The sequence below is a fragment of the Natator depressus genome, chromosome 23 (assembly GCF_965152275.1).
Source record: "Natator depressus isolate rNatDep1 chromosome 23, rNatDep2.hap1, whole genome shotgun sequence".
Lineage (NCBI taxonomy): Eukaryota > Metazoa > Chordata > Testudines > Cheloniidae > Natator > Natator depressus.
Window position 1 is genome coordinate 19,778,168 of NC_134256.1, and position 21,156 is coordinate 19,799,323.

General features: G+C 57.6%; 1 protein-coding gene across 1 annotated transcript; it reads left to right on the plus strand.

Annotated features, from left to right (window-relative positions):
* The first annotated feature begins 411 nt into the window (after positions 1-411).
* Positions 412-15,782, plus strand: CACNG8 (calcium voltage-gated channel auxiliary subunit gamma 8). The gene is made up of 5 exons (XM_074936978.1): positions 412-471; positions 5,255-5,915; positions 6,177-6,260; positions 14,133-14,273; positions 15,168-15,782. Exons 2-5 carry the CDS (start codon positions 5,762-5,764, stop codon positions 15,773-15,775), a joined length of 987 nt encoding a protein of 328 aa, XP_074793079.1. The 5' UTR covers positions 412-471; positions 5,255-5,761; the 3' UTR covers positions 15,776-15,782.
* Positions 15,783-21,156: the final 5,374 nt, after the last annotated feature.

Here is a 21,156-nt window from a genome sequence, read left to right on the forward strand (position 1 = left end):
TCTCCCTCCCCTCCGTGTCCCCTCCCCCATGAACCCCATGTTCCCTCCCCTCTCCTCCTGCACCCCCATCCCATCTCCCTTCCCCCACTCCTCAGTTCCCCCTCCCCCTGCACCCCATCCCCTCCTCCCGCTCCCTTTCCCCTCCCTACCGTGTCCCCTCCCCCCTGCACCCCCACTCTTCTTTCACCCCCTTCCCCTCCTCTCCCCTCCCCCTCCCTCTCCCTCCCCCCCAGCTCCTTCGCAGCCTCCGCCCGCGGTCCCTCCCGGTGCCACACGAGCCGGCTGCCGGGTGCGCGCCGGCTGCTGCGTCCCCCGCCCGCCCCGAGCCGCTCTGCAGCGGGGCATGGACCGGGGCGCCCGCGCCCTGCGCCCCGCCGAGCTCGCCACGCGCCCCGGAGCCCCCAGCGCCCCCTGACCGCTCCCGGGGCCGGCGCCGGACCAGAGCCCCCCCCCCACCGCTGCATCCGCACAGTAAGCCCCCCTCCCCCCCGCGCGGCCTCAGCTTCTGCACCCCCCGGCTGCGGGGGGGGGCCTGCCTGGGACCCCAAAGAGCCGGGGGTCGTGCCAGCCTCTGCCCACGCGCGGAGACCCCTCCTTGGGGGGCAGGAGCTGGGGGTGGGGAGACTGAAATAGACTCGTGCTTGGATTCAGGGGTGTGGGGGGGACACAGGGGAAATGAGCCCCAAAGATGCTGGGTGGATGGATTTGGGGGTGTATGGGGGCCGGGGGAAATGAGGCCCTAAGACGCTCCGTGGATGGATTTGGGGGTGTATGGGGGGCAGGAGAAATGAGCCCCAAAGTCTCCTGGTGGATGGACTTGGGTGTGTGTGGGAGCAGGGGAAAAGAGCCCCAAAGATTCTTGGTGGATGGATTGGGGGTGTGGGGGGGAGCAGGGGAAATGAGGCCCTAAGACAGTCGATGGATGGATTCGGAGGTGTTTGGGGGGCAGTTGAAATGAGGGAAGAAGATGCCTGTGGATGGATTTGGGGGTGTGTGGGGGGCAGGGGAAATGATCCCCAAAGACGCTTGGTGGATGGATTGGGGGTGTGTGGGGGGGAGGGGAAATGAGGCAGGCCCAAAGACCCTCGGTGGATGGATTTGGGGGTTTTAGGGGGGCACAGGAAATGAGGCCCAAAGACACTGGATGGATTTGGGGGTTTATGGGGGCAGAGGAAATGAGCCCCAAAGTCACTTGGTGGATGGATTTGGGTTTTTTTGGGAGGGCAGGAGAAATGAGGCCAGAAGACGCCAGTGGATGGATTTGGGACGTCTTTGTGGGTGAGAAGAAATGAAGCCTAAAGACACTCAGTGGATGGATTGGGGAGTGTATGGGGGGCAGGGAAAGTGAGGCCCGAAGGTGCTCAGTGGATGGATTTGGGGGTGTTTGGGGGGGCAGGGGAAATGAGACACAAAGACACTCAGTAGATGGATTTGCGGGTGTATGGGACAGGGGAAATGAGGCCCAAAGACGCTCAGTGGATGGATTTGGGGGTGTTTGGGAGGGCAGGGGAAATGAGCCCCAAAGACACTTGGTGGATGGATTTGGGGGAGTTTGGGGTGCAGGGGAAATGAGGCCAGAAGATGCCAGTGGATGGATTTGGGACGTCTTTGTGGGTGAGAAGAAATGAGGCCTAAAGGTACTCAGTGGATGGATTTAGGGGTGTATGGGGGGCAGGGGAAATGATCCCCAAAGACGCTCGGTGGATGGATTTGGGGGAGTAGAGGGGGCAGGGGAAATGAGCCCCAAAGACGCTCAGTGGATGGATTTGGGGGTCTATGGGGGACAGGGAATATGAGCCCCAAAGACACTCGGTGGATGGATTTGGGGGTATTTGGGGGGGCATGGGAAATGAGGCCAGAAGACACCAGTGGATGGATTTGGGGGTGAGAAGAAATGAGGCCTAAAGATGATCAATGGCTGGAGTTTGCGGCGGCGGGGGGGGGGGGGGTGCTGTACGGGGATGGGAGAGCAGAGGAAATGAGCCCCAGTGATACTCACTGGATGGATGCGGGTGCAGGGGAAGTGAGACCCAGTCCTGCACAGTGGCTGGACTTTGGGGGTGTGTACAGGGGAGGGGGACAGAGGAAATGCACGCGGATAATGCAACAGTTCTGCTGGGCGATTTCCTGGCCGCATGGCGCACGAGGGCTGGCGGGGTGGGGGGGGGACATTGGCAGCTAATGGATGCACCTGGGAGCAAGTGGTGCAGAAGTGAAAAGGGGTGTGGGGCAAAGGGGGTGGCTTTATTGCAAGCCATCAGGGCAATGGCTGTCAGGGATGCGGGGGGCAGGGGGGGGCTTCTGGCTGCCGGAGATGGTGCGGGGGGGACCATGTTCTGCATCTGGGAAGGAAATTGCATCTCTAGGCAGCTGCAAAGAAAGCATAGAAATGCAGAAAGGGAGGGGAGGGGGGATATTGGAAGGGAAGGGGCCTTGTGGAGGGGCTGACTAGCAGGCCAGGATCTTTGGGAGGAGGAGATATTTACACACACACACACCTCTTGGCAACCTCCTAATTCGGGCAGCAGGTTGGTTGAGTGTGTGTCTCTGTGTGATGTTGTCTGTTCTGTCTGTGTCTTGGTGTGGGGTGTGTGTGTGTATGAGTGTGTGTGTATGGTGTTGTGTCTTGGTGCTGGTGTGTGTGTGTATGATGTTGTGTCTTGGTGGTGTGTGTTTGTGTGTGTGTGCGTATGATGTGCCTTGGTGTTGCCTCTGTGTGTGACATGATGGTATGTGTGTCTCGGTGTGTTGTGTGTGTGTGTGTGTGTTCTGCCTGAGTGTGTCTCAGTGTGATGTTGTCTGTGTGTGTGAGTGTTTGTGTGATGTTCTGTCTGTGTCTGTGTCTGTGTGTGTCTTGGTGTGATGTGTGTGTGTGATGTTCTGAGTGTGGCTCAGTGTATCTCGGTGTGATGTTGTCTGTGTCTGTGTGTGTGTGTGTGTCGGTGTGTTGCATGTGTGATGTTCTGTCTTAGTGTGTCTTGGTGTGTCTCAGTGTGACGTTTGTGCGTGTGTGTGTGATATTCTCTGAGTGTGTCCCCCATTTTACACCCTTAGACAGGAGCCGGGACTGGGCGGACGAGGCTGGGGTTGCCATTTGGGAACCGGAAGGGAGAGAGACGTGGCTGGAGTGACACGCACACGGGTGTTCTAGCCATGATTCGTGGCAGGCGCTTGTGTAAATGACACACACACACGTGCACGGGTGTTCTAGCCACGGATAGAGGCAGGCGCTTGTGTAAATGACACGAACATTGGTGCGCTCGCTGTGAACTGTGGCTAACATGTGTGGAAATGGCACACGCCTGTGCCGCACCCCTGACCCCATCTTCCAGGAGCTGACAGAGGATAAGGGGTCAGGGCGGGGAGTGAGGGGGGATTCGTGGGGGCTGGAGGTGAGGGCAGGGGAAAACTGATGTGGAGGAATATAGACCTAATGCATGGCGAGCGGGCAGGGAAGACACCCAGACATGGAGGCAGATCCCTGGGGTGGGGGAGAACCCAAAGAGACCCCCCCCCTCTGCTGAGGAGTTAATACCGATTCAAGGAGAGCAGGGTGGGTCGGACTTGGATGCCTCTGTCTGTCTGTCCAGCCCCATGCACCCTGTCTGTCTATCCCCATACACATCTCCCTGTCTCTCCGTCCATCCCCGTACCTCCATCTGTCCATCCCCATATACCTTATCTATCTATCTATCCCTAGCCACCCCATCTGTCTATCTATCTGTCTATCTATCCTCCCCCCATGACAAGGCATCTGGGTCTCTCTCCTTCTCACTCCTTTCCCTTGTTTCGGGACATCACTCTTTCAGGGTGTCTAAGTGTCTCTCTACTGGGATGCTGGGCAGAGCTGGCTCGGAGGTGCGGCTCCACTGCGGGCCTCGGTTTTTGCCGGCAGCTGGTCCTTTGAGCCACAGGCCTGGCTGAAGGCGACCGGCTGCGCTTACCAGATGCCAGGCCCCACTTTTCCTCTTCCGATTTTCCCAGTTTCCCCTGGGCTCCATAGGCCTCTGCCCTTTGGTGCCTGGAAGAGTCGCTGAAATTTGGGGCCAGGCCGGATGCGGCGGTACCAAGTGATCATGCTCCAGACACAGGAATATCGGGCTTGGGGTGGGTCTTGCTTTGTCCTTCGAGGCATTCGATGCCCGGGGGGAGCATTCATGGACCCCAATACCCTGCCCATTTTCATCTTCCCGTGCTGGTGGGGTGCAAACAGTGTTTGCCTCAGTTTCCCTCTGTTTTCAATAAGGCTAAGAGAGGGAAATAGACAGGCCCAAAGTCACAGAGCCAATAACAGAACCCAGGAGTCCTGGCTCCCAGCCCCCACTTCTAACCACTCTACCCCACTCCCCTCCCAGAGCTGGGGAGAGAACCCAGGAGTCCTGGCTGCCAGTCTCCCACCCCCCCTCCACAGCAGTGTAGGCTGGGGCGGGGGAAATCCGGGAGGGACTCCTGCCAAGGGGGAGGCAGGCGGCTGCAGAGGGTGGGTGGGGGGGTGTACAGGCCATGGGGGTGGATCAGGGAAGGAGGTGGTGTTAGGAGCGCAGGCTGGTGTGGGGGAATGGAATACTGTGATGGGGTTGGTGCTGGGTGTCCGAGGGGTGTGTGTGGGGGTGCTGGGTGTCAGAGGAGTGTGCGGGGAGGGGTGCTGGGTGTCAGAGGGGTATGCGGGGGGGTGCTGGGTATCAGAGGGGTGTGGGGGGGTGCTGGGTGTCAGAGGGGTATGCGGAAGGTGCTGGGTATCAGAGGGATACATGGGGAGTGCTGGGTGTCAGAGGTGTATGTGGGGGGTGCTGGGTGTCAGGGGTGTGGGGGTGCTGGGTATCAAAGGGGTGTGGGGGGTGGTGAGTGTCAGAGGAGTATGAGGAGGGTGCTGGGTGTCAGAGGGGTATGCGGGGGGATGCTGGATGTCAGAGTGATACATGGGAGGTGCTGGGTATCAGAGGGGTGTGGGGCGGTGCTGAGTGTCAGAGGAGTATGCGGGGGGATGCTGGATGTCAGAGTGGTACGTGGGGGGTGCTGGGTGTCAGGGTTGTGCGGGTGCTGGGTATCAGAAGGGTATGCAGGGGGTGCTGGGTGTCAGAGGGATATGTGGGGGGGTGCTGGGTGTCACAGGGGTGCAGGGGGTGCTGGGTGTCAGAGGGGTGCAGGAGGGTGCTGGGTGTCAGAGGGGTGTGGGAGGGTGCTGGGTGTCAGGTCATCTCCTTGCCAATCCCCAGCTGACCTCCCCCCTTCTCCATTTCTCTCCCACCCCCAGGTCGGCTGACACCGCACCCCACGCTGAGGGGAGGCCGGGTGCCAGGTGGGCTGGCGTCACCCATGGAATCGCCCCTGGGGCTGCCAGTACGGGCGCCAGGACCCCTCGACCCGCTCGGCCTCCAGCCAAGAACCAGGGACTGAAGCCAAGGAAGGAGACACCTGCTTACGGAAGAAGATCTGTGCTCTGGGAGAGGAGTGGGGTCTACTGGTTAGAGCAGGAAGCCAGGGCTCCTGGGTTCTATCCCCGGCTGTGGGAGGTTATTGGGGTCTAGTGATTAGAGAGTTTTAGGACCCAGGACTCCTGGGTTCCAGAGTCGATCCCCAGCCGTGAGTGGGGAGGAGGGTGCAAGGAAGTCTCTGTCGTCAGGTTGGGTGGGTGGCCCCACCCCATCCCCCTGTCAAGCTGGAGTCCCTGAAGCGCTGGAATGAGGAGAGGGTGGTGTGGTGTGAGAAGGGGGTTCAGATCCTCCTCACCACCGTCGGGGCCTTCGCAGCCTTCGGCCTCATGACCATCGCCATTGGCACCGACTACTGGCTCTACGCCCGCGCCTTCATCTGTAACACCACCAACATCTCCAGCGAGGAAATGCCCCACAAGGATAAGAAGGACCCAGGGGGCCTCACCCACTCCGGCCTCTGGAGGATATGCTGCCTGGAAGGTAACTTCATTTGAGGATCCCAGGCTGGGCACTGCTGTGGGGAAGCTTGCAGCATCGGTGTCCCCACTGGGGCACTGCTGTGGGGAAGCTCGCAGCATTGGCGTCCCCATCTGGGCACTGCTGTGGGGAAGCTCGCAGCGTCGGTGGCCCCGTCTGGGCACCGTTGTGGGGAAGCTTGCAGCGTTGGCATCCCCATTGGTCTGAGCTGAGCACTGGGCGGGAGACAGGCCCCAGATTCTGATTTCTCCGTCTCCGTTGCAGGCCTGAAGAGGGGTGTGTGTGTGAAAATTAACCACTTCCCTGAGGACACAGATTACGACCACGACAGCGCCGAGTATCTCCTGCGTACGTATCCATGGGGGTCCCCCGCTGCACTGCTGGCACGACCCGCAATGGCCCTGTGCCGTGCTCAGGTGCCAGAGCGGGAAGCCTGCTTAGCGCACAGAGTGGCATCTTCCTGGGGGCTGAAATGCATGAGGGGATGCAGGGGCATCTCAGTTTTGGGGTTCCCGACAGCTGTAGTACAGGCGGGAAGTTGACTTGGAAAGGAATTGGAGTCTAGTCCGGCTTTGTCCCCATCTCTAGCTAAGGTTGCCTGAACTTTCCCATTCCAAGCCCCCTTTTTTTAAAGATGCTCATTTTGTTCCCCTTCCAGGGTTAAATACCCCAGACCCCGTCTGTGCTCCCGGCCCAACCTTGTTTGCCGTTCCAGGCTGTGACTTAAAGCAGTTTGGAAGTGCACAGTCTGTGGGCAGCATAGCCCAGGATAGAGCCCAAAACGACGCAAACTTTGATGTCTTTTTTTGAACATGGCACTGGCACCCACACCAGCTGGGGCGCCGGAGTGGAAGTGTGGCAGCGAAATTGCCCTTGGGCCAGTTTAGTTCTTTTCCCCGTCTCTGTGCAAATCCATTTTGATTTGGCTGGGAGCAGCCTACCTGGAGCTGGCTTAGCTTTCTGGCTGTCTCTCCTTTTCCCCGCCTGGTGGTGGAAGCAGATGGTTCGGATTGCGGCGGGGGTGGGGGGGATGGGGATTTCAGAAGGAAAACCTGGGAAATTCCGTTTCCACATGCACAAGAAAAAAAACAGTCTGTGAAGAAGCCATTAAACGTGCCAAGTCAAGGGCTCCAAAGTAGAGGTAGGAATACTTCCTTTCTGTCCATATAGATTGTAAGATGCTTGGGTGAGGTTCTGTCCCTTGGTTTGTGCAGGGCATGATGGGGTGCCAGTCCTGGTGACTCTGTGTCTGGGCAGTGCCCCGCGTGACGGGGCCCTGAGCTCAGCGATTCTGTTTCTGGGCAGCGCACAGTGCGATGGGCCACCTGTCTCAGTCACTCTGTGACTGCAGCCCCTAGCACGGCTGAGCCCCAATTTCAGTTAAGGCCTCTAGTTGCTACTTAAAGATACAAATAAATGATAATAGTGAGGCAGGTTCAAGGTTTGATGGTCATCATTAGGTTTCAGAGTTAACAGGCCATTCAGCATGAATATGGGCAGCTCACGCCTCTAAGAGCTATTATTAAAGGCTCTCTGTATATGGATAGTGTGTTACCCACACACTCTATGGCACCCCACCTTTACCCTTCCATGGACTCAAGAGGTAATCCAATTAATGTAGGCACTCCCACCCTTACCCAGTTCCTAGGGTTCAGGGCCTAATCTTCTCCAGGTTTGCGGGGCCTTTTACCAGTGAAAGAGTCTTACACAATAATATCCTTAACCTCTATTTACTAACAGTTACCAAAACAGAATGCACATGCTAAGCATGCAATGATCATCACTCCCAATAAGGCAGACAAACTTTTCCTGGTGGCCAGTCAGGATCAGGTCGGCCGGGGACTCCAGATTCTGATCAGGTGTTGAGGTCTGGCAGCCCTGATCTTGGGCTGTGTCCTGGAGTTACGTTCTGAACTTTCCTTTGGACTCCAGTTTATACAGTGAAACTGGGGTCCTGCTTAGCTGTACCTTAACCAATTAGTTTAAATGAAAGCCCTACAAACCAGTATTTTCACCAATCCTTGCCGGGGGTGCCACGGGTGCTGGGAGGGGGACAGCCCGGGGGGCACTGCGGGTGCTCGGGGTGGCCAGGGGCCAACACGGGTGCTCATGGCGGAACCAGCCCGGGGGAGCTGGGGGGTGTGGGCGGTCGCGCATGGCCCAGGACCCTGCTGGTGCAGATGTGGGGGGGTGTTGGCGGAGCTGGCAGGCTCCCTACCTGGCTCCGCACTCTGCCTCCACCCTGAGTGCCGGCTCCGCAGCTCCCATTGGCCGGGAATAGAGCAGAGCCATCTTCTAGGAGCTGAGGGATGGATGGATGGATGGGTGTGTGTATGAGGATGAATGGATAAAGGGGTGTGGGGCTGGATGGATAGGTGTGTATGAGGATGGATGGACAGAAGGGTACGTGTGGGGACAGATAGCTATATCTATCTGTCTGTCTTGAACAATCAATGTTTAAGTGATTTGATTCAACAGAGAAATACTGTATTTTTTTATTTCATTCGGGCAGATACCTGGCCATTCAGTATGCCCTAGCCCTTTCTCCCTCCCATACGCTGAGCAAAATGAGCCCTCTGCTGAAGGAATAGCAAGAGGTGGCGTCCTTAGAGACTCTGTTTTTTCCAAGGGGGCAGAGTTAAGGAGATTTAGGCATTTTTAACACCAGCCATTCCTGACTTTTGGCTTCCTTAATGTCCTTCCCTGGGCTGGGAAATCCCAGGCTCCCAATGGCTAAGAGCTTTAGAAGTGTAAATGGAACCAGATGCTGACTGACTGGTGCATTTCAGACTGCTGAGTGACACCAGATGCTGATTGGCTGGTGACATTAATATGCTGGGAAATCCCAGATTCTCACTGGCTGGGAGTGTCAGAGCATTGGGACATCCACAGCTCTGGTTGGCTGCTGGCCTCACAGGGTCACTCTGCTTGCCAACTGGCCTGAGAATGATGGGAAACCTTGAATGCTGATTGGCTGGCAGCCTCAGAAGTTGAATGCTGATTGGCTGTGACACCAGAGCATAGGGAAATCTGTAACCTGTGTGATCCTGTCACGGAGTCCCCGGGCGATGCTCTGGATCTGCTCCCTACGAAGCCAGGCAGGACTCTGGGGAAGTCTCCTCTCTGTGAGCAGCCTGTCTGCAGGACACACAGCTCCCCCGGCTTCCACCTTCCTGGGTCTGACCTCGGAGCAGTCAGCCTCCTCTGCCCCTCCGTGCGCTTCCCCCAGCGAGTCCGCCCAGGCAGGCTCCTGGGGAAGCCAGAGGGTCCTGCACCCCAACTTCGCAGTCAGACGTGACTCTCAGCCAGCCAGTAAAACAGAAGGTTTATTAGACGACAGGAACATGGTCTAACACAGAGCTTGTAGGTGCAGAGAACAGGACCCCTCAGCCGGGTCCATTTTGGGGGGCAGTGAGCCAGACAACCCCGTCTGCCCTTCACTGCATGTCCCCAGCCAGCCCCAAACTGCCTCCCCCTCCAGCCCCTCCTCCTCTGGGCTCTGTCCCTTTCCAGGGCCAGGAGGGCACCTGATTCCTTTCTTCTCCAACCCTTTAGCTCTCACCTTGCAGGGGGGAAGGGCCCAGGCCATCAGTTGCCAGGAAACAGGGTGTCGGCCAGTCTCTGTGTCCAGAACCCTGCACACACCTGCCCTCTAGGACTCTGCAATGATCATACACCCTTATCCCACTACCTAGATTCTTAAGAACTGCACAGGGGAAATTGAGGCACCCCCAGAATATTCAGAGGAAACATTAAGAACAGTCCCGCTTCGTCACATCTCTCCCCGCTTCGAGACTGAACTGAGCGGGGTCACTGTAGCCGGTGACCTGGGGAAGTTCGAACCCACCAGCGTTCCCATGGATGCCCCAGGATCTCTCCCATTCCTCGGTGGGAGTTACACCAGGCCCTTCCAGTTTTATGCCCTTCCAGTTTCACGCCCTCCCTTAGGTCGGGGTGGTCGATAGCACTCGCATGCCGCATATGGGAAGGTTTATGCGGCCTGTGCCCTTTGGCCACCCCAAAACCCCTGGGGGTCAAACTGGGATCGGGTCTTCTCCCAGCGCTCCAGTCTCTTGGTTAAGAGCCCCCATCTTGACCTGGGCCACATTCTGTTCACTTACAGAACTAGCATGGAGACATTCCTCTTTCAACAACCTTGTCTCTTCAACAAGCGGGCCAAACACAGCCACTTGGTTATAGGACTCTTTAACTTTCTTAACAGCTTTCACCCCATCTGAGACCTTCTCAAAGCTATCCACACTGGATCCTTCAACAGGAAAGTCAGTGGATCCATTCACAACAGAAAATTTCTGGCTGTTAGGAACTGAAACTGTCTTGATTAAATCACTTTCACACCCTTCAGTTGCAGTAAACTGCTTGCAAAGACTCCATGAGGATTCCTTTCCCTAGGGCTTTTCTATGCAACAATTCACCCCTCACAGAAATTCTGCTCTTACCCTCTTTACCTAGGGCTTGCTCTAGAGGAACACTTTCCTGAGCAACAACAGACTCTCTCTGGGTCTTCCTTACATCCAGAATTACCTCTGGCCCATCCGGCGGATTCCTACACAATCCCCTTTCAGGCAAACTGACAGACTTCCTAGATAAATGGTCAGAAGCATTCTCCTTCCCTTTGCCACACACAAGTTCAGGAATCTTTTCCTTCTTGCTACAGTAGGTAACACAATCAAATCACCATTCTGCTCTCCTTGTGCCCTGGCTAGGATCTCACCCTGATTAGACAGAGTTGCTACACCCTTTCCCAACAACACACTAGCAACAGGCAAAATACAAGCACCAGAATTGTCTGGGCTCTGGGATTTTACATAGACACTAACTGGATGCGACCTAGTTACAGGGCCATTCTCCCGAGCAGACACAAACTTAGGACCACTCCCTTCCTGGGCTTTAGCTGAATCCAGAACCAACTCTGAGACAACTGCACTATTCTCCACCATCACAGGCTGAAAGGCCCCTTCTGTCTGCTCCACAGACAAAGAGCTGGACATACTTTCTCCTTTACCAGACACCCAACTTGGGATCTCATTCCCCTTGTCCCAGCACACAGGGCTGGTCGCAGACAACTGCTTGGAGATCAGGGTAGCTCCCTCCATAGGCAAGTCAATACCCCTGACAGACACAGGCACATTTCCTTCACTGTCACAGTTCTCCACCCAGGTAACAGGTAAGGTCCAGGGACACTCATCTTCCACTCTCCTCGCCTTCCCACCCTGCTGACTAGACAAAGCCATCAGCTCACAAGGCTGCCTAGGCTCATCCAGACTTTCCTTACCAAGCACCTTGGCATTCCCAACAGATCCCCTGCCCTGCCTGTGTCTCCCCCCACTCAGCTGGGGTCTCAGCTCCCACTGTGCTCAGCGCTGCCCTTGCTGTCCCAGTGGGGATAGGCAGCGAGCTCGCTGCTTTCCCCCACTGCATCAGAGCCAGCCTGAGCCCCCTTTCCGGTGTGCAAGGGGGCAGGGAGCATCTCTCTGTCCCACCCAGCCCCAGGGGTCTGGTTACAGGCAGGCAGGTAGCCTGAGCCTAGCCGCTCCTCCCGCCTGCCAGCCAGGTCATCTGCATTTTCACTGACCATTTCCCTCTCCACTGATTGGTTTCCTGGATTCAAATTCAAACCCTTGGGAGTTACAGGAGCAGGGCCTGGATCCTGTCCCAAAGAGACACAGTCACCCCACAACAGGGTCTCGCAGCTGGTATCCTGGAGAACCCCAACAATCAGCCAGCGCCACCCCTTCTGGGTCTGCACAGGGATCTGGGCCATAGACAGGGCGAGGGGCTTCGTCCCTGGGACCCTCACCCAGCTCCTCAGCATCTGAGGCTGCACCACCCAGGGCCTGACAACAGTTCTCTCTGTCCCCGGATCTCGACACCCCAGGAATGTCTCCCCATTGACCATCACCTTCCGCTCCACTGGAGGTCCGAGGGGCCTGGCCCCAGGAGACTCCACACAGACATATAGGTTGGGGTCAGGAGTGGGAGCCTGTCCACCTCCCGACCCATCTGGCTGACGGAGTCTATGGCCTTGGGACCCAGCAAGGGAGCTAGACACCGGGGCTTTTCCGCAGGGTTCCCCTCATTCAAATCGCCAGCCTGCTCAAAGGCAGTGAGGTGGCATCCACATCCCCCCCTCCTTAACCAGGGGCAGCAATTTACTCTCGAGGTTCCCTGCGGAACTGGCCCCCCGGGGTCTATCCCCACTCACCCCGGGGAGGTCCCCTATGCCTCTCCGCTCCCCCACCGCCAGTTCATGCTGCTGCTGCTTCTGCAGCTCTTTCTCGGGCTCTCGCTGTCTCTCACAGTCCTCTTGCTCTCTCGGACTCAGCTCCAATCCCGTCCGTCTCCGATCCCTGGATGGGGAACCCGATCGTGAAGACCCTCATCTGGTCGGGGACAGAAGTCTTAGAGATGCCTGGCTACTACTCCAGCTGCTCCCAGATCCTGCTATAGCCCCGTTTGGGTCACGTATCTGTTCCTTAGAGCGGTCATCCTCCTCCAGCTGCACGATTAACTGTGCTTTGGTGAACTTTCCAATGTTCAACCCTCTCTTTCTGCACAGGGTTACAATGTCCTTCTTAAGGAGACAGTGACAGGCCGTCACTCCGCTCTTCCCAAGTTGTTGTGGACTCACAGGCCTGTGTGCTCTCAGCTCCCCACGGTCTCCAGGGAGAACCCCTCGTGTGTCAGCCCTTCTCGAGATCACCACCTCTTTGCCAGGGTCGAGCGGCAGACTCCTCCGCCCCTGGGACCGCTCGCTGCAATCCCCCAGGGGACCCTGTTACTGCAAAAGTCCTTCTCTCTCCCAGGGCCAAGCCGCAGGCTCCTCCGCCCCTGAGACTACTCACTGCAGTCCCCAGGGGGACCCCATTACTGCACAGTCCTTCTTGCTGGTCACACACTCCCAGGGGTTAACCACCCCCCGAAACCACTCCTCTCTGAGCCTTCAGCATGCCTGGTCCTCGTCAATCCCCCTTCATTTTACTGTTCACCAGTCACTTACTGCAGGAAGCGCCATCCGCGGGGTGCAGTACATCCCACCTTTGCCACCAATTGTCACGGAGTCCCCGGACGATGCTCTGGAACTGCTCCCTACGAAGCCAGTCAGGACTCTGAGGAAGTCTCCTTTCTGTGAGCAGCCTGTCTGCAGGACACACAGCTCACACAGCTTCCACCTTCCTGGGTCTGACCTCGGAGCATTCAGCATCCTCTGCCCCTCCGTGCACTTCCCACAGCGAGTCCGCCCAGGCTGGGTCCTGGGGAAGCCGGAGGGTCCTGCACCCCAACTCCGCAGTCAGACGTGACTCTCAGCCAGCCAGTAAAACAGAGGTTTATTAGATGACAGGAACATGGTCTAACACAGAGCTTGTAGGTGCAGAGAACAGGACCCCTCAGCTGGGTCCATTTTGGGGGGCAGTGAGCCAGACAACCCCATCTGCACTTCACTCCACGTCCCCAGCCAGCCCCAAACTGCCTCCCCCTCCAGCCCCTCCTCCTCTGGGCTTTGTCCATTTCCCGGGCCAGGAGGCCAGCTGATTCCTTTCTTCTCCAGCCCTTTAGCTCTCACCTTGCAGGGGGGAAGGGCCCAGGACATCAATTGCCAGGAAACAGGGTGTTGGCCATTCTCTGTGTCCAGACCCCTGCACACACCTGCCTTCTAGGGCTCTGCAACAATCATACACCCTTACCCCACCACCTTAAGATACTTAAGAACTGCATAGGGGAAACTGAGGCACCCCCAGAATATTCAGAGGAAACATTAAGAACAGTCCCGCTTCGTCACAGATCCTTTCAGATCTTTGAGTAATCCTGCTGATTGGCTGGTAGGTTGAGAACCTTGAGCAATCCTGTTCTCCGATTGGTTCTTGACCTCAGAGCACTAGAAAACTGGAGACTCTGATTGGCTCTTGACCTACCCTGTGTTGTAATTGTCTCTTGACCTCGGAGTGTCAAAAAAATCGCAGATTCTGATTAGCTGTTGGCTTCAGAGGGCTGGAAGTCCTTGGATTCTGATTGGCCACTGGCCCTCAGAGAGCCAAGAAACCCTGGATTCTGATTGGGCCACTGGCCTCAGCATGCTAGAATACCTGAAACTCTGATTGGTCCCAGAACGCTGCCACTTTCCGATTCGCCAATAGGCCAGGCTTGGGGATCCCTCCTGCCACCCAGCTTGACTCATCTCTTCTGCCCCCCTCCCGCCCCCAGGTGTGGTCCGTGCCTCCAGCATCTTCCCCATCCTCAGCGCCATCCTGCTGCTGCTGGGGGGGTTCTGCGTGGCCGCCAGCCGGGTCTACAAGTCCAAGCGCAACATCATCCTGGGCGCTGGGATCCTATTCGTCGCTGCTGGTGAGTGGGCGGGGCTTGTCAGGGGCGGGGCTTAGGAGGCGGGGCTTTTTCGATCAGGGCTTGCTTCCTACCCACCTGTCTGGCTCAGTTCATGGGGCATCTTGGGCTGGGAGGGGGGAACCACTGGGAACCTGGAATACACCCCCCCCAAATGGCCCCGGGTCAGGGGACTTGCCCAGGGCCAAAGGAGTGGGAGGAGCCCATGGGCACAGCTGGGGGGGGGTGGAGAATCAGTGCAGAGGGGGCCCAGCTTTAGGGGAGTTTTCTCCTCCCCCCACCTTGTCTAGGATAAGTCAGTCTCCTCTGGCCATTGGGGGGCGCTGAACCTGGTCTGAGACTCCCCGGGGACTGGGAAGAAAGGAAGAAAGAAATCCAGACCCCATTTGTGGGGGGGTGGCGGAGGCTGAGCGTCTGGGCTGTGGGTCCGGGGAAGCCTTCCCTTGCTCCACACACAGGGACGATCCAGCTTTGGTGGTGTGGGGTGGGGGGGCGAGGGGGCTAGCTGGTCCCTGCGGGGGCTTCTGAGTGGGGGAAGGGCTCCGTGGTTGCCTCCCTAATAGCTCTCTGTGCCCTCCCCCCTCCCCCTCCTTCTGCCCCCCCCTTCCTGCCCTGGCTACTCACCTCCCCCCTCTGCCCTCTCCCCACCTTTCTCCCCCTCCTCTCTCCCTTCTCCCGTTCCCCCCAATCTGCCCCAATCCCCTCAAAATCTGCCCCATCCCCATCCCTCCACCATCCATGGCCCCAATTCCCACCCGGCCCCTTCCCTGAATCCACCCCGTCCCCACCCCTCCTCCATCCACCGCCCCATCTCCTCCGCCCCTCCCCCGAATCCACCCCGTCCCCACCTCTCCTCCATCCATGGGCCCCATCCTTCCCCCCAATGCCCCTCCCCAGGCCTCAGCAACATCATCGGGGTGATTGTGTACATCTCGGCCAACGCCGGGGACCCGGGCACCAAGCGGGACGACGAGAAGAAAAGCCACTACTCCTACGGCTGGTCCTTCTACTTCGGGGGCCTGTCCTTCATCCTGGCCGAGATGATCGGGGTGCTGGCCGTCAACATCTACATCGAGAAGAACCGGGAGGCCCACTGCAAGAGCCGCACCGAGCTGCTGAAGAACCCCTCGTCCTCCTCCAGCGCCATCCTGCGCCTGCCCAGCTACCGCTTCCGCTACCGGCGCCGCTCCCGCTCCAGCTCCCGCTCCACCGAGCCCTCGCAGTCGCGGGACGCCTCGCCCGTGGGCCTCAAGGGCTTCCCCTCCACCGACATCTCCATGTACACCCTCTCGCGGGACCCCTCCAAGGCCAACGTCAGCAGCCTCTACGGGGCCGAGCGGGAGGGGGCCGGCGGGGCCTTCCTGCAGCTCCACAACACCTTCCCCAAGGACCCCGGCGTGACGGTGACGGTGACAGGGCCCGGCACGGCCGGCCCCACCGGCACCCTGGGCAAGGACGCCTCCTCCAACACCAACACGCTCAACCGGAAGACCACGCCCGTGTAGGGGCAAGCGGCGGGGGGCTGGCGGCGGGGGCCGGGGCCGGGGGGAGCCGCGGCGCAGGACGGGACAGGAGGGCGTGAGGCTAATGAAGGGGCATTCTTAGCAGCATGTCTTTCTAACCCTGTGTTCCTTCCCTCCTGTCTTCATTCGTTTGGTGATTCGTTCTCTTTTTAATTTTAACTTTTAATTTCTTTCTTTGTAAGATTATTATTCTTTCTTTTTAATACTAATTCTTTCTTTCTTTCTTGTCTTTTCTTTCAATTTTTACTCTTTTAATTCTTCCTTTATTTGTAAGATTATTTAGTATTCTTTCTTTCATTTTAATACTAATTATTTCTTTCTTCCATTCTAATGCTAATTTTCTTTCTTTCTTTCTTTCTTTCTTTCTTTCTTTCTTTCTTTCTTTCTTTCTTTCTTTCTTTCTTTCTTTCTTTCTTTCTTTCCCCACCATTACCCTCTTTTCCTTTACATTTCCTCACCAGCAGGAACCAATTTCCCAGCTGTGCTCCTGCCTTCGGGGGACGCAACACGCAGGGCACTATCCGCGGGGAGGACAGGATGTGGGTCACAGGAGAATGTAGGAAAAGTCCGGATCAGAATAGGAGCTGGTTGAAATGATTCAAGCACCGTCCTGAGAACAGGGGCCCTGCAGAGGGGATGCTGCCATGTCTCAGTGCTGGGGGTCACCTACCTTTGCCCTACACCCGTCCCCAGGTTGTATCCCTCCCTCTCAGGGGATCATGGGGGGTGTCTGTGTTAGAATGGGGGAGGCTTGTAATTTACCAGTGCCAAATTCACAGCTGGCAAGTTTGTACATGGAGGGGAGGAAATTGGAAAGGCCGGGGGGGGGGGGGGGGCTAGTGACCTAGAGATACCACCTCTCCTTTCTTCCCCAACCCACCAAGGGCTCATAGTCGTGCCATATCCAAGTGCCAAAGCTTTACCCCCCTAAGCACCCCCTGCTGGCGGGGGGTGATAGCTCAGTGTGCTGGGTATTTTCAGCAGGAGAGGTGTCTCTCTGTTTTATTGCCCCCCCATCAGCCTTTCCCTGCACTTAACGGGAGCTCCCAGAGTGGGGGAAATTCTCCACCTGGGTTTGGGCCGTGGCTATTCCCTTTCCCTCTAGGGGGCAGATCGGGGGCATGGCTGGGGTCCCCCTGCCCTGTAGCCATTCCCTGTCCCCCAGGGTCCATACGGACAATTCTCCTAATCAGTCTAGATCAGTGCTTCTCAAGCTATCTGATGGGGGGGACCGGCAATTGTTTTTTCCAATGTGCGTGCAGACCGGCAGCCGATGGCTTGCAGACCGGCACTGGTCTGCGGACCACCACTTTGAGTAGCCCTGCTCTAGATGACACGGTCCCTATTGGGATACAAAATAGCCATTTCCTCCTGCAATATGGACCTACAATAAACAGCCCTGCTCGGCTCGATGGTCCATACACTAAACAGCCCTCGTCTGGTAATAGAGACCCTACCATAAACAGGTTGGCAGGCAATACCCAGCCCCCCCGGGGGTGATGGCCTACATAATAAACCAGCCTTCCCAGTCAATAAATAAATACGGGCCACAAAAGTGACTTCCCCTCTGAGCAATATGGTCTGTATATGAAAGAGCCCTCCCAAGAGATAGCGACTGCAGAATATCTACTGACCCCCAGCGCGGGACCCTTCCAAGGTGACCAAATTTTCCCAGCGCCCCAGCCGAGCAGGACCAAGTATCCTGTCCAAACGAGTGTCACATGTGGGAGTAACAGCGGTTCGAAAACTGGCACTGAGATGTGACTGCCACTGGGGTGGGGCATGGGGGCTGTTTACACAGCGACCCCTCGCCCAGTGCTGAAATGCAGGTGCCTCTGGGGCGGAGTGAGGGGGCTGTTTATACAGGGACTCCTCGCCCAATGCATAGATGCAGCCACCTCTGATGTGGGGGGCCGCTGTTTATAAAAGGCTCCTTTACCCAGCACTGAGATGCAGCCACCTCTGATGTGAGGGCCGCTGTTTATAAAAGGCTCCTTTACCTGGCACTGAGATGCAGCCACCTCTGATGTGGGGCTGCTGTTTACCCAGGGGTCCTTTACCCAGCACTAAGATGCAGCCACCTCTGGGGTGATGGTGGTGGGGAGCTGTTTTTTAAGCAATCCCGCACCCAATCTGAGAGACGCCGCCTTCTCACACTTAGGAAAAACTTTTTCACTAAGAGGGTGGTGAAACACTGGAATGCGTTACCTAGGGAGGTGGTAGAATCTCCTTCCTTAGAGGTTTTTAAGGTCAGGCTTGACAAAGCCCTGGCTGGGATGATTTAACTGGGAATTGGTCCTGCTTCGAGCAGGGGGTTGGACTAGATGACCTTCTGGGGTCCCTTCCAACCCTGATATTCTATGATTCTATGATCCCTCGAGACTAATTTCCTACTCCTGTTTGTTTCCTCTGCAGCGAATTCATCCTGTTTCCATTGTCTTCCAATCCCTGACCCCCCCCGCCAAAAAACTAGAAACCTCTTCGGAAAACCTCCTTGTCCCCCAGCCCCACACCTAGAGAGAGACCTATCTATAGCTAATCGGTGTTGAGCTTTTCTTAGGTTTCGGTTCTTATCGGTTCTGTTGATACCAGATTTTGCGCCGTCGGGGAGAGGCCATGTTGGGTTGTGTTGCGATTTTATGGTTTATTGACATGTTTTTGCGCCGTGTGCATGTGTTGTGTGTATGTGGGGGGGGGGATTTTTTTTAGCAGCCTCGGGGTGGGGAGGAGATGCACAGAGAAGGAGAGTGGGAGAAATTCCATTGCCCGGAGACCAAATTGATTTGGTCTCTGCTTTATCCCCATTGCGATAGTGGCAAAGGGCCTTCGTGTGCGATTCGGCAATTCCAAGCCCGTCCTTATAGAGTCTGGCTTCCTGGAGAAGAACAGCGCTAGGTGCTGTACAAACAGAGCAAAACGACAACCTCTTACAATCAGTGCATTAGGCTGCAGACGGCCGGAACGGAAGCTCAGACAAAGGATGTGGGAGCTTTCATACCCCTGTAGCCGGCAGTTTAACCTCTCCTTCTCTTTGGGTGGCATCCTCCCCTATTCCCAACACGACGATCTTACCCAAAAGTCCTTCCCGGGGGAGGAACTATCAGACGATCCTCTCCCAAGCTGTTGTTCTGAGTGGTTTTAGCTCGGGGTTAGTTATCTATCTATTTATTTATTTATTTATTTCTCTCTCTCTTCTCCCCCCTGGCCCTCCTCCCCGGTTTCAGTTGTTCATTTCACGGAGATTCGGGGCGGGGGGGGGGGAGGATTTATGCAGGGGAGGGGAAGAGAGGGATCGATTTTGCTTTCCCGGTTTTTGTGCCGTCCAGACGGAAAAAACGAAAACAAAAAGAACTTGAAAACTTTTATGAGAAGAAAAAAAAAGGACCAAAAAAAAAAAAAAGTTAAAAAAGTTACAGAAAAGCGACAAAAAAAGAAAACCGTGAAGCAGTTATGTCAGCCAGTGGGAGTCACCTGTCTAACGTGCGTTTCGTACAAAAGGAAAAAACAAATATATATATATATAAAACAAAGAAAATACTCCACCCCCCCAAACAAACAACAAAACCAACCCCCAACCCAGCTGTTGTGGTCCTGGTGATATAAAGGAAGAATACAACAAGCCAGTTCAATGTGAAAAGCTACAACGAAAAAACTCAGCCCAAATGCATGGATTTTTACTGGAGTCGCTCTTTAAAAATAAAGTACTATGGAAAATACAGGGATGGCGCTTATTTCATTGGTCTAGACCCCAGAGGTTAGTCCTATTTGTTGCTTGTATCATTTGGTGTTGACCAATATCGGGGCACTGGGCACTGACCGGACAAAGAGTCTCCGAGATCAGGGCCCCGTCGGGCCGGGCGCTGCCCATACACACCCAGCGAGATCGGGGCCCTGTCGCGCCGGGTGCTGCCCAGACACACAGTCACCGAGATCGGGGCCCTGTCGCGCCGGGTGCTGCACAGACACAGAGTCACCGAGATTGGGGCCCCATCGCGCCGGGCGCTGCCCAGACACAGTCACTGAGATTGGGGCCCCCTCGCGCCGGGCGCTGCCCAGACACAGTCACTGAGATCGGGGCCCTGTCATGCCAGGCGCTGCCCAGCTACATAGAGAAAGTCCATTCAAAGAAGAGGCTTTCAGAAATGGTAGCTGATATATTTAGAATTGATTCTTTAACAAATCATTCAGCCAGGGCAGAGAAGTGGCCCCTCTGGAGTGAGGCGCATGGGGCAGGGGGCTGGCTGTGTAGGGGGAGCTCCTGGGGCACTGTGGGGAGCGGGGCTGCGTGCTGGCTGTGGTGGGGAGCTCCTGGGCACATTGTGAAGAGCAGATCGGGGCACTGGCTGTGGGGGGAGCTCCCAGGGTCTCTGTGGGGCACGGGGCAGGAGGGCTGGCGGTGAGGGAAGCGCCCAGGGGGCGCTGTGGGGCATGGGGCAGGAGGGCTGGCTGTGAGGGGGACTCCCAGGGGGTGCTGCGGGGCATGGAGAAGGGGGGCCGGCTGGGGGGAGGGCTCCCAGGGGGCACTGTGGGGCGTGGGGAATGGGGGCTGGCCCGGGGGGAGGGCTCCCAGGGGGGCATGGGGAAGGGGGGCTGGCTGTGAGGGGGGCTCCCAGGGGCACTGTGGGGCGTGGGGAAGGGGGGCCGGCTGTGAGGGGGGCTCCCAGGGGGCGCTGTGGGGCATGGGGAAGGGGGGCTGGCCGGGGGGAGGGCTCCCAGGGGGGCATGGGGAAGGGGGGCTGGCTGTGAGGGGGGCTCCCAGGGGCACTGTGGGGCGTGGGGAACGGGGGCTGGCCCGGGGCAGGGCTCCCAGGGGGGCATGGGGCAGGAGGGCTGGCTGTGAGGGGGGCTCCCAGGGGCACTGTGGGGCGTGGGGAAGGGGGGCTGGCTGTGAGGGGGGCTCCCAGGGGGCGCTGTGGGGCGTGGGGAAGGGGGGCTGGCCGGGGGGAAGGCTCCCAGGGGGGCATGGGGAAGGGGGGCTGGCTGTGAGGGGGGCTCCCAGGGGCACTGTGGGGCGTGGGGAACGGGGGCTGGCCCGGGGCAGGGCTCCCAGGGGGGCATGGGGCAGGAGGGCTGGCTGTGAGGGGGGCTCCCAGGGGCACTGTGGGGCATGGGGAAGGGGGGCTGGCTGTGAGGGGGGCTCCCAGGGGGCGCTGTGGGGCGTGGGGAAGGGGGGCTGGCCGGGGGGAGGGCTCCCAGGGGGGCATGGGGAAGGGGGGCTGGCTGTGAGGGGGGCTCACAGGGGGCGCTGTGGGGCATGCGGAAGGGGGGCTGGCCGGGGGGCGGGCTCCCAGGGGGGCGTGGGGAAGGGGGGCTGGCTGTGAGGGGGGCTCCCAGGGGGCGCTGTGGGGCGTGGGGAAGGGGGG